Source organism: Nematolebias whitei, chromosome 1 (assembly GCF_014905685.2).
Source record: "Nematolebias whitei isolate Nwh7 chromosome 1, NemWhi1, whole genome shotgun sequence".
In the NCBI taxonomy this organism is placed as follows: domain Eukaryota; kingdom Metazoa; phylum Chordata; class Actinopteri; order Cyprinodontiformes; family Rivulidae; genus Nematolebias; species Nematolebias whitei.
The window spans coordinates 91,313,617-91,329,677 of NC_056498.1; the positions used below are offsets into that span (position 1 = coordinate 91,313,617).

At 38.8% G+C, this 16,061-nt stretch overlaps 1 protein-coding gene across 1 annotated transcript; it reads left to right on the plus strand.

Annotated features, from left to right (window-relative positions):
- The first annotated feature begins 337 nt into the window (after positions 1-337).
- On the plus strand, positions 338-15,372 carry LOC119414062 (actin-related protein 2-B). The gene is made up of 9 exons (XM_037681184.1): positions 338-458; positions 3,977-4,087; positions 5,498-5,713; positions 5,956-6,028; positions 6,629-6,765; positions 6,892-7,041; positions 10,429-10,574; positions 10,870-11,002; positions 14,124-15,372. The coding sequence occupies exons 1-9, from the start codon at positions 411-413 to the stop codon at positions 14,292-14,294; spliced, it is 1,185 nt and encodes a 394-aa protein (XP_037537112.1). The 5' UTR covers positions 338-410; the 3' UTR covers positions 14,295-15,372.
- The last annotated feature ends 689 nt before the right edge of the window (positions 15,373-16,061 follow it).

The following is a 16,061-nucleotide window of genomic DNA, read 5'->3' on the forward strand; positions in this document are numbered from 1 at the left end:
CCCTTTTGTGGTTGTGATAATAAATGACATCGATGATTCCTATTATTTTTGCTGAAAGCTACGACGGGCCACTGCAGAAACCGCAGTCAGCAGAACGACCAAACGGCCGCATGTGGCCCCGGAACCGTTCATGCAAACCCCTGGTTTAAGCAAAGTAGAATACTCATTTGAACATGGTCGGGTTTAGTGACTAAAAAAGCTAAAAAAAAATAATTAATTAATAAAAAAAAAAAAAAGACAAAATGCTGAATTTCATGTAGTATTTGGGAGGGAGTGGCCAGTTCGAGCGGCTCCGTCACATACCGGATGCGCACCCTTCCCTTCCTCCTCTCAGCCGGGCTGCCGTGTCTTCCTTCCGGGCTTGCCGAAGAAAGTTGAGGGAGGTTCAGCCGCAGCTGGGGCTTTACATAATGGACAGCCAGGGAAGGAAAGTGGTGGTCTGTGACAATGGAACCGGGGTAAGTTTGCGTTCATGGCTCGGCGTTTTATCGAGTCGCGGCTCGGTTTAAACGGAGCCGTAATGTCGGAACATCTTTTTTTTTTTTTTTTACCGAAACAGGAAGTGGAGGCTGTCAGTTAGCCTCGACTGGGCGTGTAGCCTGTTAGCATGCTAATTCTCATTCATCCTGATTTGACTCGAGAATATCACACAAGGCGTTTGTGAATGCCAGATTAAACGCTGGATGTATAGCTTTGAGTTAGGCTCTCACAGATGCACGCATTTTCAAATCACACCAATGAGAACGGCTGTTTGTGTTCGCAGCGGTAACCAAGCTAAAGATGCTAACTAGCCTGCCAGGTTAAACAGCTGTCTGCTAGCGGCGTCACTTATTCAACTGATTTGTTCAGCAAACACTCGGGATTTGCAGATTCATTATGTCCTCCATCCAGTTGGTTCTTTTAACAAGAAAAACAACTTTTCTTCTACAAACTCGATTCGACAGCTAGGTTTAACGCTGTCTAGGCCGAGCCAGGTAAATTGAGGAACCTCCTATGATCTTCGCCCCCAACAAACAAACAAACTGGCAGTGATTAGTAATTATGCTGGGTAAAAACAAATCACGCAAACGCAATAAAGTTATAGCTGTTCTGAATAATTACGGAATAATTAGCTGCTGTTGACATGTTTCACAGATTAAGGGTTATAAACTTCCGGATACTGACACAAGTAACCCTGACCGACTGAGATACAAAAAGCCAAAAAAACATAAATGACAAAAATGCTCATTATTTTGCAGACTAGCATGCGTGAAGATTAAACATTATGTATGAAGGTAGTTAGATTTGCATTTAAGTGAATGGATTTTGTTTGAACCTTACTGGCGAGGCAAAAGAGCTTTTCATTAAACAAATTAATTCTGTAAAAAAAAATCAGTATCTTAAAAAAAAACCCCACTTCTTGCAGTAGTAGGATGTTAGTCCTCTAACGTTATATGCTTAGCCGATAGAATGAATGAATAATAAAAATGATTATTTAGGGAAATATTGCTAAATTCATTATTTTCCCTAAATTGTGGGAATGGTGGTGCAGAGGTTAGAGAAGGTGGTCCTGTGATCGGAGGGTCGCTGGTTCAACTTCCCGGACCGACAACATCTAAATGTGGGCTGGGAAGGTGAAACACCTTTCTCTACGTGCCTCACTCTCTGGGCCCATGAGCAAGGCCCTTAACTCCCATCTGCTCTCCGGGTGTCCTAGATGCAGCTCTCTGCTCCACAGAGGGCTGTGGTAGCTCCGTGTCTGTGGTAGAGTCAGGAAGGACATCCCATGTAAAAACAGTTGTCAAGTCTTTGTGCTAGTTTGCTGTGGTGACAAAGGGAGCAGCTGAAAAAAGAAAAAAAAAATACTGGTGTATATATATATTTCCCCTAAATAAAATGCTAAACAAGATGTACAAGAATATTTTAGAAGTTGCCAGAGTGAATTTCTTTAATTTTTACCCACTAAACTACTCGCTAAAAAAGTGGTACTTAATTACTGGTAGATAGAAGTACATCAAAGCTTTTGTTTCTGCTTTAGTTATTAAACCGTATCGTATTATTATTAAATTATTCAACAGCTGTATTATAAACCATGAAATATTAGTTTTATCTGTTAAAAATACCTGGATTTATTTTAAAATTAAGGGGAACTTTTATTTTTTGATTGTTAGGAAAATGTTTTTAATTCATTATGGGATCATTCAGTGTTTTAGTAGACTGTCAGATTTAGAAATATTTTAAAACGGCTTGAAGAAAAACAAAACGGAGGTAAACTGATCAGGCTTTTCAATGGCTGATATAAATCTTTAGCAATCAGCGCAGCTGGTGGCCAATTTATGAATCTGATTAGTTTGCTTTTAGCCTATAATCACAAGAATTTAATAGTCATGCACATTACAAACTGTAGAAGCTGTAGAAAGACAATAAAATCAAGGAAACGAAAACAAAGTGCCTATAATTTTGTAATTTGGCTCTGGGGTTTAATGCAGATCACTTCTTGTTCTACCATTACAGTTTACTAAATAACATGCTGTGAACACAGTTCCAAGATTAACGTTATTAATATTTTCTCTCTTAAAATAACATAATGAAATGCTTTTAGAAAAATATTAAAAACAATAAAAGAAAATAATAAAGTTTTAGCAGTTCTTCCTCATAAATATAGCTTTGTTCTTTTAAAAGATCTGGTGTTGTATTCAAAAAGCAACCCTGCTGACAATAGGGCACAATGTCATGTGTAACACTGTGCTGACCACGGATGTGCCTGTGTTTAATTCTGTTTAAAAACACTGTGTGGCCAATGCTTACTACTGGAGGGAGCAGATTAAAAAACTGCAATGAATATGTCCACCTCTGTGCCTTGTATTTAACGTGATGTTGATCAGGTAATATGCTGTATTTATTGACATTTTCATCTTTATTTTGTTGCACTAGAGAGCTGCCACATTTATGCACCCATAGAGATGACAAATGTTTTTATGCAGCTGTAAACTTTTGTCCAAGTTAGCATTTTTAATTTATTAAACACAGTTTTTTATCATCGTTTATGCGTTTCTGCTCGCTGCAACAGGTAAAACAGCCCTTTTTTTAACTTCAGGGACTTCCTTATTTAAACATCGTCAGCAGCCAAGAAGGATGTGGCCTCAGCATGTTACTGACTAATAAGGCTTTTTCAGATGTGACTTCAAGAGCATTGTGTGAAACCAAAGAAGAAGGAAAAAAAAAATCTGCCATTTGTCAGGGTTGAACTGAGAAGTCAGGAGGAAGTGAGAAGAGACAAAACCCACAGCCACTTATGTCAGACATATTCTGAGAGCTTTGACAAATTCTGTTTTTATCAAAGTGGCCATTTTTGCTTCAACTTGTGAAGCTACAAGCACCAGTTAGTTAACATATAAGACAACTCAGAATTTATTTTTTAAATTGTAAAGGACGGTACATATTATTTGGCATTTCATGGGCAGCTGTGGCTGAATGGTTAGAGCAGTCATCCTCCAGTGCAAGAGTTGGGGGTTCGAATCCACCAGCAGTCGCATGCTGAAGTGTCTCAGGGCAAGACACTGAACCCCTCGATGCCTCTGATGTGTGTCCTATCAGTGTATGAATGTGATAAATCACTGATTAGTCTCTGTAGAATGATTTGATTTGTTCAATTAGAGCTCTAGTAGAGTGCTGTATGAATGGGTAAATGAGACACAGATTGTAGTAAAGAGCTTTGAGTATCTTGATAAGACAGAAAGGTGCTATATAAGTACAGTCCGTTTTACCATTATTTTACAGACATGCACTGATTCTAAGAGTTAATCAAATAATTTTTATCTTAGTGTTTTCTAAATGAATAAATGCAATAATAAATCCTTTGTTGTTTTTAATGCACATACATTTTAAATGCAGCTGCACGGTGCATCGATACGTTGGTGTTGAATGTCACCTGTTTATCTTATCAGCACCTGAGTGTATTGCCCAATCAGTTCCTCTTTGTTTTGCTCTGTTGCAGTTTGTCAAGTGTGGCTATGCAGGCTCCAACTTCCCAGAGCACATCTTCCCTGCGCTTGTTGGGAGGCCCATCATTCGCTCCACAGCCAAAGTGGGAAATATTGAGATTAAGGTACAAAATTATTGCTCTTCTGTTCTGAACGTTCTTATTAGAAAGAGTTTTCTATTTAGAACTGCGGTGATAAATATGTGTCAAGACATATAATCAGGTGTAAAAGAACAAAGATAATTTTTCATTCAGGTTTCAGATCTTTATTTCATTCATACAGTGAAAAGTCTTGAATAATGTTGGAAAACTAGTTTGGTTTTAACCACAGTACCCACCACTACCTTTCTGCTGTTTTTCTTTTAACTGTTTCCTTCAAATTACCTTTTCTACCTGCCTTGTATTTTTTTGTTTCATGTTTTGTTCTCCTTGGTTCAAGTAGAATGCCCAGAAGATGGTAAGTCCAGGTTGGTGTGGGCTTCCTGTTCTTGCCTGCTGCAGAGCTGTGAAATGTTATGCTCAAACTAAAAATTAACTTTTTCTCAAACTTTTTTTTAAATGTTTTTTATTTTTGACTCCCTCTGATTTCATTGTTGCACATCTAATTTAATTGATATTTGGTGTTCAGTTTGAGGATGGATGGCCAGATTTTGACGTCTGGTAAATGCGCCACTTCCCGTTAAAGTACTCCGTTCTTCAGCCTTTAACTGTTAGCAGCGACGCCTGTGATGAATCAATGGCCAGCTGTTATCGGTGGAGAGCTAAAAAGAGATTTGGAGCTGGTCCCATTTTCAGAATCTCTGATCTCCATGCTCCCTGACAGCTCAATGCCCACCTCAGTCCTGCTGCAGCGTTCAGGAGAAAAGAAATTGAAATGTCAGCTTCAGCTGGAGCACTTGGCTGTTTCTATTACAGATCTTTTATGAAACAGAAAATATATTCTGTTTTAATAATGTCCAGTAAGTCGAACTTATCTGCTAGTCCTGAGGAAGTGTTCATACTCAAGAAAACCTGTCAGACAGCTGAGAGTCTCAGACAGAGGAACATCTGTTTTAGTTTTATTCAAAACATGCCTGTGACTGGTACTTTGTTAATGCCAAAGCACACATGATGAACCCATAAAATGGCTGCCTCCAGTGGGCTTTTGATGTGTTAAAGTGGAACGTGAGATGCTTGACTGTGTGGCTAACACTGAGTTGTAGCCCAGCAGCTGTTTACACTGCCAGGCTGCCTCGCATGTGGCTGTTTGAATGAGAGATGAAACAAAAATGTGCTTTGCTGTAGCGGCAGCAAAGTGTTTCCAGGTGTAAATGCATGGAAAGTAATGCTTTATAGTGCATGCTGGGTAACTGAGTTTTAAACTGAAGTTATATGAATGCATCTGTTGCCATCTGACCGATGGTTTAAAGATTTTGTGGTTTGAGCTGAGAAGAAGGCAAGTTGAAGTGACTGAATTGTGCTCCATTCTGAATGGCATTGACAGGTCAGGTTTGCCTTTTTTTTAAAAATACTTCTTTTTATTGACCCTTTTTCCAGGACCTGATGGTAGGAGATGAGGCCAGTGAGCTGCGCTCCATGCTGGAGGTGAACTATCCCATGGAAAATGGCATTGTCAGGAACTGGGATGACATGAAGCACCTATGGGATTACACCTTCGGCCCAGAGAAGCTCAATATCGACTCTCGCAACTGCAAGATCCTACTCACTGAACCCCCCATGAACCCTACCAAAAACCGGGAGAAAATCATTGAGGTGTCTTTTCTCTTTTTGTACAATTTGAAGCTAAGTTTCCTGATAACAGAAAGTGTAATAAGCTATTGTGTCACAAAGCCGATACTATAGTATCAGTAAGGGAAATCTGTTTTAAAAACAAATTATTTTTTCCACCATCCACAGAAAACTTTATTTGCTGCTTGTTGCAAAAATAATTGTAGCTTTTGTTCCCTTTGTTTCTTATGTTTTTCTGAAAATATATTTCTTCATCCCTGTCACAGGTGATGTTTGAGACCTACCAGTTTGCAGGAGTCTACATTGCTATTCAGGCTGTTCTGACACTGTATGCTCAAGGTAAGAGGCTTCTTTTCAAGTCGAGGCCACAAATTTCCCTCCATGTTCACCAATCTTTTCTGCACAAAAGTATATTTTTTTAACCAAGACAACACTGTAATATTAACAACAAAGTCCATGCTCAATAATCCACGTATAAAATCCAACATTTTTCAGTCAGGTCATCTGGACAGTTTCTTTTTTTGTGCTGAAACGTTTCGCCTTCGATCCGGAAGGCTTCATCAGTCGAGGAAGTTTCCTGGTAAAAAGTTAAAAAAAAAACAGTAAAAAGCCCTAAGTACTATTTTCTTAGGAGTTTTTAATAATTACAAATTAAAATAATCCTTTATTTCCTTTTTATACAATTTTGACTTTTTGACCCACGTTCTCTGTCTGGGCTCAGAGAAAAGAGTTATTGGTCAAAACAGCTCAACTTTGTGTCATTGCAGGAACAAAATGGCAGAAGTATAAATTTCTCTAATTTGTGTTTATTTCCAACTGTTGAGTATTTCTTTGTAGTTCTTGTTCCAGGTTCTGCTTGTTTATCCATTTTTGGTCCTTTTTGGATTCACCGTGTTCATGTTCTAGGATTGATACTCAGCTCTTCTGTTTGTGTCCCAGGTCTTCTCACCGGTGTGGTGGTGGACTCAGGTGATGGTGTGACACACATTTGTCCAGTGTACGAGGGCTTCAGTCTGCCCCATCTGACAAGACGCCTCGACATCGCAGGCAGGGACATCACCCGCTACCTCATTAAGGTGTCCAGTCTCATAAAACATTGAGACACTGACTGTCTTGCTGCTTTGAACAGATAATTAAGTGTGCTTTTCCCTCACCATCTTTCCATCCTTTGTGTGTGTGTGTGTGTGTGTGTGTGTGTGCAGTTGTTGTTGTTGAGAGGTTATGCCTTCAATCACTCTGCAGACTTTGAGACAGTGCGCATGATGAAAGAGAAGCTGTGCTACGTTGGCTACAACATCGAGCAGGAGCAGAAGCTGGCCCTGGAGACCACCGTGCTGGTGGAATCATACACGGTACAGACACGCATGTTTGTTCAGTGGTGGGAATTTGTCGGCACCTCACATTTTAATCTGATTACAATTCAGAAGAATGCTATGCAGATACAAAACAATTATTGATGCGTTTAGATTATATTCAAACTTAAAGGATTGTCAGTGGCTGTGCCCCTCATACACTGACGACATAGATTCATGTTAGCAAAATCAATACCTGACAGATGAAAACTAATTTTGTCTTTTATGTACGTGATGAATTGGAAAAATTAAATTTATCACCCACCCTTGATGTTATAGTTGGAACATTTATTTCATAAAGTCTGGAAGAAATATGTTGCATTTAGAAGATCCAGGCCATGTTTGTAGATCTAGTTGTAAACATGCCTGCAAACTAGTCGCTTTACGGCAAAAATTTCAAGATTTTTAACTAAAATATGTCGTTTATGTGAATCGTGTAGATCTGAAGAGTTTTTGTTTTCCTGGAAGGTGGGGGTCAGAGGCGTGGTGGGAAGGTGGGGGTCAGAGGCGTGGTGGATGGCATTATTTCTCTTTAAGAAACAGAGTTCCTCCTCGGTCACTTGGCTTAGCAGGTGCTCATCTCTTCGGGGGGTTTTGTTGTTGTGGGGGGTGGGAGGGGGAGACACCTCCATGTTGTGCGTTAGCTTACAGCAAGTTGTTGACTGGCGAGGGGTGGGGGTGTGTGGGGGTTAACGGAGTGTGTATCATCTTAACTAGTGCGTCTGTGTTGTGCGCGGTAAGATTTTTCCCTAAGATTAGAAAAGTCCAGCTGATGGTGTTGGAGAACACCTTGATGAAGAAAGATGGTGTTGAGGAGGAAGAACCCAGGTAACACAAGTTTTCTGGAAAGTACTATTGGTAAAATCAGTGATGGGGAAGGAATAGTGGAAAGAGAATCGATGGATGTTGTTCCAAGTGGATTATAAAGGAAAGGGGAATTAAAGTTATGAAGTGTAGAAATTGTGGAAGCAAGGAAGGAACCTGTAAATGATTTAGTTTTAATAATTTCATGCAGGCTGACAAAACTCACTAAAGTTTTTTTGTCACTTGCTTGGCACAGTGTAATTTAATGTTGTGAAGGTTTCATGATGTCATGTCATTTTCTGTTATGAGTCTGAGTGTTATATTACTAGATCAGAAAACAGTAAAAAGCCCTAAATTCACTGCTCGTGGTCATTAAAATGTTCAATGAGCAAAGTTAATTTTCTTATTTTTAAACATGCAGTTCATCGTCATCATTACTTAGCACAATAGCATGTTGTGTTATAAGTAAAACTAAATAAAAAGTTAACAAAATAAAAGTCAAGTTCACCCCTAAAGTCATTGTGACAAATTGTTTCAGATTAATTTCATTATCTTAGCCATAGGAGTGAGTTCTTTAATTGTTTTAATACTGATGATTATGGCATACAGCTCATGAAAACCCAAAATGCCTGTCACAAGAGACTGCGTCAGAAGCATCTCACCTGGGACTGCTGCTGAGTGGTCCAAAGTTATGTTCTCTGATTACAGTAAATTTTGCATTTCCTTTGGAAATCAAGGTCCCAGAGTCTGGAGGAAGAGAGGAGACACAGAATTCACATTGCTTGAGGTCCAGTGTCAAGTTTCCACAATCACTGTGGTGCCATGTCAGCTGCTGGTGTTGGTCCACTGTGTTTTTTCAAGGGCAGGGTCAATGCAGCTAGCTATCAGGAGATTTTGGAGCACTTCATGCTTCCATCTGCTGAAAAGCTTTATGGAGATGAAGATTTCATTTTTCAGCATGACCTGGCACCTGCTCACAGTGCCAAAACCACTGGTAAATGGTTTACTGACCATGGTATTACTGTGCTCAATTGGCCTGCCAACTCTCCTGACCTGATCAGATAGCTTCAGGATGTTTTTTCTTCCAAACTCCTTTAAAATCTAAGTTATTCATATTCAAGTTAAACTTATTTTTAAAACGGTTTTTAATTGTTTAAGAAAGTTTAAATCCCTGGATGATTTGTTTTTGAAATAATTTATTGCCTGAATAAAACACAATGTGTGCTAGCTTGGTAAATGTTTCACTGGCGCAAATGTTTTTTTATTTTAGTACAAAAAGGATAAAATTATTAAATTTACTAATACACAGTTGCCATTTTATCATTTGCTTAGTATATATGGTGGATGGCATAAAAATGGAGTCATGGAGAGGATTAATGTCCTCCCTTGGACATTGAGTACATTAAATACTGGTACTCAGTTACAATAAAAAAATATATTTATTTACTCATAAGGATGTTCATTCAAGCTTTATTTAGACAGGTTAATCCCACTGAGCCTCCAGGACTCCTTTACAAGAGAGACCTGAAACGTATAGGAAGTACGAATGTTTGAGTAAATAAAAAGGAACAGTTTTGGCACTTTTGTCTAAATGAAGCATCTGATTTTTAGGAGACATCTCTTGTTTAACTCCTCACAGTTTTCATACTTTTTGTTGTCGCGTGTAGAATCAAACCTGAGCAATAAATGCAAGAAATAACTGGAAACTGTGGGGGGGAACATTTTTAGATATAGATTTGTGATACCTGGTAACATCCTCCCTTTATGAGACATGTTCTACATCTGTTGAAGATATTTTTGTCTTTAGACCGTTAAACCTAAAATTATACACACACAATTTTTTATTTCTGTTAGCAAAATAATTGTCACAGAAATAATTCATTTCAAAGGATTTGTACATAAAATGTAGTTTTAGAGTATAAATATTAGTTCTGAGCTGAAGAGACTACCATATGGTCGTTGTTGGCTGCTTACAGCTGATGAACTGTTTTCTCTGGGATGCAGACATATGGGTGTGCGGCGCTCCACCATCAGACTTGCTTTTTTTTTTCCAAGGTCCGTTTTGTGTGGAGGGAACCACAGAATCTAAACGTTGGTTCTAAAGTCCGTGTTACTGCACGCCTCTCCTAGCACATGTTGTGTCTCGGAGCTGACTGTGACCGTGTGTGTTATACTTAGTGTAGGCGACTGAGTGTGTGGAGTGTTCCGAAACAAGGAGAGCAATGTGACTGTGGCTGAAGGGCCCTGAACTGCCTGTTGCATCATTTCCTGTGCAGCCACTTTGTGGCATGGCTGGGTTCTGCTTCTTCCCACTGAATGACCTGAATGAAGCCTTTTTACAGTCAAACCCACAACCTCTCTTTACTCTAAGTTGCTGCTCATTTTAATATCCATCAGTAGTCAAAACATTTTTCCTTTAAAGATAAACTGTGCAGGTAAAACTGGGGTTTTACACAATCTTTTGTTGTTTTTCTATTAAGTTCTATACCCTTGGGTGCTATGAGACTCTAAACCCTGTTTCCTGTGTAGTGTCATACTCTTTATCCCCGCTCTATTCATCTCATCCCTCCCACACATCTGCAGCTGCCAGATGGTCGTGTGATCAAGGTGGGAGGAGAGCGGTTCGAGGCACCCGAGGCTCTGTTCCAGCCCCACCTCATCAACGTGGAGGGTGTTGGAGTGGCTGAGCTCCTCTTCAACACCATCCAGGCAGCTGACATAGACACCAGGTGAGAACCAACATGTGTCCCCATCCATCCAGCATACACTGTGCTATCAAAGCCAAGACTGAAACACTATTAGAGGTGCTTCTGACTAACTCTGGGTTTCTGCTGCTGTAACAGCACAAACACATAAAACTGCAGAGCGCTCACTGAAAGGAAAGGGGCCTTATTACATATTAATAAAACTTATTACCCAAAGTTCTTTCAAGAAAATAATTTAAAAAAAAGCTTGGAGACACTGCTTAGTCAGAATTCATCTCAACTGTCTTGGATCATTTGGTGTCCATCTGTTTGTCTCCAGGCCTGAGTTCTACAAACACATCGTGCTGTCAGGAGGATCCACCATGTATCCAGGTCTGCCGTCTCGGCTGGAGAGAGAACTCAAGCAGCTGTACCTGGAGCGTGTGCTCAAAGGAGATGTGGACAAGCTCTCGGTGAGGAAATAACATCACACCTCATTTTTGTTGTTTTTAACTAACTTGTGTGACAAGTGTCAGCAAGCCTGACTTAAAACTGCTGCCATGTGGTTCTCAGTATGACTGGCTTTGAAAAACTGGTTTAATCTTATGTCAAGTTAAAAACTGGTTGAGCTGTGACTGATGAGATTTTAAAAATAGGATTCTAAATTTAAGGGAACCCTCAGATTTTCCATTTGCAGCTCATTCAACCACTCAGTTTGTGTGAGTTAAACGTTTCCGCTGAGCCTCAGGTATTGTTTAAATTAATCTGCATGGAGTCTCTTACATGTAAGAGGTGTGTGAAAGGTACAAATACTGCAGTGTATTTTAGACACTTTAGTAAGAATGGGCTTTACAGAATGTACTTTTAGTAAATTAAATAAGTCTTGAAATTTGTTTTATTAGCTATGTTTAAAATAATTAAGTTCAGATCAGCTTTTAGTTTCTACTTACTGGTATGTAGTGTAGCCAGCAGACCACCAGGTGGTGCAAGAGGGCAAAATACATTCATCTTTGTGAAGCAGAAGAGCAAAATAACATGGATCATTTCAGTCATGTAAAATAATGTATCTCAAAGTAACAAATGTTTGACACAGGGCTTTTATAAACATTATTTTTTGTCAGTGGTATTTGATTGATTGGCTTCAGTTTTCTGTGCTCAACTGCACTCGGCAGCAACTTGTTTATCTCACAGAATGGTCATAAAAAATCATACAATCAAGCATAAATATGATACACTTGAGTTATAAAAAAAACTACACTATTCTAAAGTTTTGTATACCTGAATCTTAACAAAAAAATCTGACTATTACATGGTTCTAAAATGATGTAAATGAGCACATCATGTTGCACCACATCTTTAACAAAAATTGAACCAAAATGCAGAAGTAGTGCGTGGGAATATGTGGAAGTAATGTACAAGTACACTCTTTAGGGGCTAAGTATCAATCAGGTGCTGCTAATCAGTGGATTTGCACGTCAAAAATAGAAAAGTAGTAAAAGTAGTTTTTTTGTCATCTTGTTGCGCTGTTGCATACAGCTTATTGTTTGCATGACACCAAGGTGGAAGGACATCAGCAATGATCTTTGAGAAATTATTGTTACTGTCTTAAGAATTCTAGAGCCATTTCCAAACTACTGCATCATTCTCCAGTTGGAAATATTGAATTTCCACAAAATTGAGAACTCGGTGGAGGGAGTTGTGCCTATATTAACTACATGTTGTAAAAAGGAGTGGGCCAGAATTACTCCACAGAAATTTGTGAGACCAGTAAGGTCATACAGCTGACGATTATGACCAGCTGCAGCCGCTAAAGTTGGTTCTAAAAGCCGATGAACCAGAAGTGAACTCCGTTTATCCACTGCTTCTGCATTTCATTTAGTTTTTGTTAAATTTCCTCTTCAACACATCATGCTGATGTTTATCCATGGATAAGATTGTAAAACCTGTTAAGGACCAGAAATGTTCTTGTGGGGTTTTGTCCTGATCATGTCAATTATAAGAAGTAACATTCCACCTAGTTTTATCTCAAATACTTGCATTTTGTGTGTTTGAGAAAGGCAGATGAGCTATTATTAAATTTCCACAGCCACCCCTAAATGTGCTTAAAGACATCACTGCATTCGTGGCTTGAACCTTCAGCTGTTTTTGTTTATCATGGACTCTTTCGTGCAACAAACAGCAGCTTTATCCTTCACCCTGTATGGTGAAAACATGAGCATTTGGGCTCAACTGGCTCCAGAAGGGGTTTTTTATGAACCCACACTTTAAGATTTCATTTTTGTCTAACCTGGTGCCACATGACTAAGATGACAAGAATTTGACTGCACAGGCTCCAAGTCTATAAAAGCATTTTAGACATAAAACTGATTTGGACACCCCCACCACAAAAAAATTTAAAAAATCCTGATTTGCTCCATGTTTCAGTGTCGTTCAGCAGAATCTTTTGGTCTTTTGACATAAAGCTGCTTGTTTTGATTCAGTCTGGCAACTCTCACCTGTGTTTTCAGATGTAGCATTATTTTTGTATGTTAAATACAAAACATTGACGAGGAAGGTTTTAACTTTTATAGTGACCAAACAGCATTCCAAGTAAAGGTCATTATTATTAAAATCTGCAGTATTTTACATTTAAATAGTCTTTTCTTGCTCCATAATAAGTTAAAAAGTAACACCAGTTTGTATAAATGTTGTGTGTAAAGAAACGCAGATAACATCTGATGTCATCGCTCTACTGCGGTTCAGCTCCTCCTGTTGAGTAGCTAATGATGCAGTTAAAAACTTTCTAAACAGACAATAAGGTGTTCCAGTGCATTCAACAGAAAATGGTTAATGTCACTTAGTCTATATTTCCTGTATTTTTCAAACTTACAGTTTCATTAAGTTCCTCAACATCTGGATTTTCAACATCAAAACATGCGTCAGGAACGTCTTAACAAATGGGGTTAAGTGACAAATGGAAGAAATGGGGTAAACAGATAAATGAAGTGGTCAAAAGATAAAACGATCAAAAGATAAACAGCATTGCCAAATCCTAAATTTACAACAATGTATGAAAAGTGTCTCAAAACTATTTTCTGATTTATTATTACCATAAGTGCTTCTAGCCTAAATATTAACCTGATTGAGAAGCATTTGTAAATAATTTTATATTATAGTAAAGTACTACCAAGTTTTTTTTAAACATATGATGTAATATAAGTATTTACATTTCAGTCATAAATTGTATTACTACTTGTCAAAAGCTTGAATGTAAAATGTTTCTTTATCCCCCATTTGAGTCCATCTGAAGGAGAGGGACTGTTATAAAATAATAATAGTTTAAATTTATTTATTTTAGAAAAACTTGAACTCGATATTTCTGTTCATTTTATACAACTAAACCTAATCATAGTTTCATGAACATACATAAATCTTAGGAATAACCATTTCTAATAATAAGAATGAAGACAATTTTGGAGTTGACCCATTATTTTCTTCCTGGATGTGGAGTTTTGATGCTGGTCTTCCATCAACATGGAGACCTTCACTGGGGGAATATCCAGCTGTGTCATGAACTTATTGCGCCTCTGTGTCTCTTCCCCCCCCGTTTCACAGAAATTTAAGATCCGGATTGAGGATCCTCCCAGGCGAAAGCACATGGTGTTCCTGGGCGGCGCAGTGCTAGCCGACATCATGAAGGACAAGGACAACTTCTGGCTGACCCGGGAGGAGTACCAGGAGAAAGGAGTCCGTGTGCTGGAAAAACTGGGTGTCACCGTCAGATAAAGCTTCGGACAGACAGAACACACACACACAAACACACAAACATATGAAAACACAAATACACATTTCACCATTCGCCCACATCGCAGAGTTTATATCTATTTATCCCCCTTCTACGTTTTTTGGGCTCTTGATTCTCTTCAAACATCAAATGGAGTCAAGCCCTCTCCTCCTTCTTCTCTCCTCTCCCCTCCGCCTTTTCTTCCTCTTCTCCTTCTCGAGGATTGGCTCAGAATTTGTCTCGCAAGCCCAGAGGAAGTAATTTCATGCTTGCAGATTTCAACTGAAACTCCTTGAGAGTCAGAGTTTTTGTTTTCTCTGAAAAACCTGCAAATAGATTTATCATTTTAGCAGGCGAGACCATCGAACAGCTGAAAGTTTAGCTTCTTTTCCAAACCTTTAGGGGAATTGTTGATGCAAACTTTCAAACTCCTACTGTCACAATCACAGCCTATCAAAAACAGTCACGTCCGCTTTCAGCATCTTTTTCAGGTGAGCGCGAACTGATCACATTTTTGTTTGTTTTTTATTATAAACGATATCATGACCTTTATTTTTCTGGGTGAAGGATTTTTGCTCTTTTCTTTTGCTGGATGTATGAGTTATCTTTAAAGTTATTTTTATTTTTTCCATTAAGTTTCTTGTTTCGTTGCTGTGCACTGCTATAAATGTAAAGTGCACACAGTGATATAAATTGTTTTTTTTTTCTTAACAAATTAAATAATGGTTGATTGATAAAGGGACGAATAAAAAGCCCTGAGCTTGACATGGAGTGTGTGACGGTACGTTTGGGGTTAACGGGGAGTTACTGTTAGTGCATCATCAAACAGCCTTGGGTCTGTTGCCTCTTTAGAAATAAATCTTAAGATGAATATATGGATTTGAACTGTCGCAGCTTGATTTGAAGCTGAGATGTCACCTTACGTATCATGTTCTCATGGATCCAAACACTTGGAGGCAGGTGCAGGTTCAGGATCTATTTGCAACATGAAACCTGGAAATCAAACGGTATCCTAATAAAGTTGAAATGTTGTTGAGACCATATTTAAGTTCTCCAGTTTTTGGCTCCCTGAGGTTGACTGGAGGCACTTCTATTTTGATAAATGAGTGTACATTTTCTTAATTTTTTTTTTTTTTTCACAAACGTTTATCCAGTGCCAAGTGCAGTTCATGTTAACTGGATCTCATGATTCAATGTCTTTTCTTTTTTGTCACCGTTTTTGTTTTTTCCTGTGTCGTTCATAGCATAACTGCCTAACGCTGATTTAAATAAAAGTGATTTATAAGGACAGGTGTGGGGCAATTCTTGTTTTTGCTGAGTACAACTGATGTGCATTTACTTATTTTTATTCCTTTAAAAAACAACTTTGCAAAGTTTTGTTTAGAAGTTTGTTGCACAGGAAGGAATAACACAAAAGACCCATCAACAGAGGAGAACTAGATCTGTGCAACTAGGAGGAGGAAGAGGAAATGGAGCGGTGGCAGAGAACTGGCGCCAGCAGAGGTAGAGGTGCTCTTTCCGTGCTTGAAATAAAAGCTCTCAACCAGACTCTTCCGGTTTTGTTCCATTTCAATCCCTTGACTCCTGGTGCTTCCCTCGTAACCTTGAACTGTTGCCTCTGAGGTGCCGGTCGACGTTTCCTCTACATCAGAGCGCAAACGGAGGCGTCGCCTGACCGCAGTCTGTAAAGGAGCTGAGAACTTATTTTCCTTGTAAACGAGATACTTTTAGTGAAGTTGTAATTTTGTCAAGTTCAAATAAAACAACAG

Bases quoted from the DNA above. Each gene is read 5' to 3' on its own strand.
- LOC119414062 (XM_037681184.1), top strand. From the start codon at position 411: ATGGACAGCCAGGGAAGGAAAGTGGTGGTCTGTGACAATGGAACCGGG. The intron at 6,766-6,891 runs GTGTCCAGTCTC...GTGTGTGTGCAG, and splicing joins TCACCCGCTACCTCATTAAG to TTGTTGTTGTTGAGAGGTTA. The intron at 7,042-10,428 runs GTACAGACACGC...ACACATCTGCAG, and splicing joins TGCTGGTGGAATCATACACG to CTGCCAGATGGTCGTGTGAT.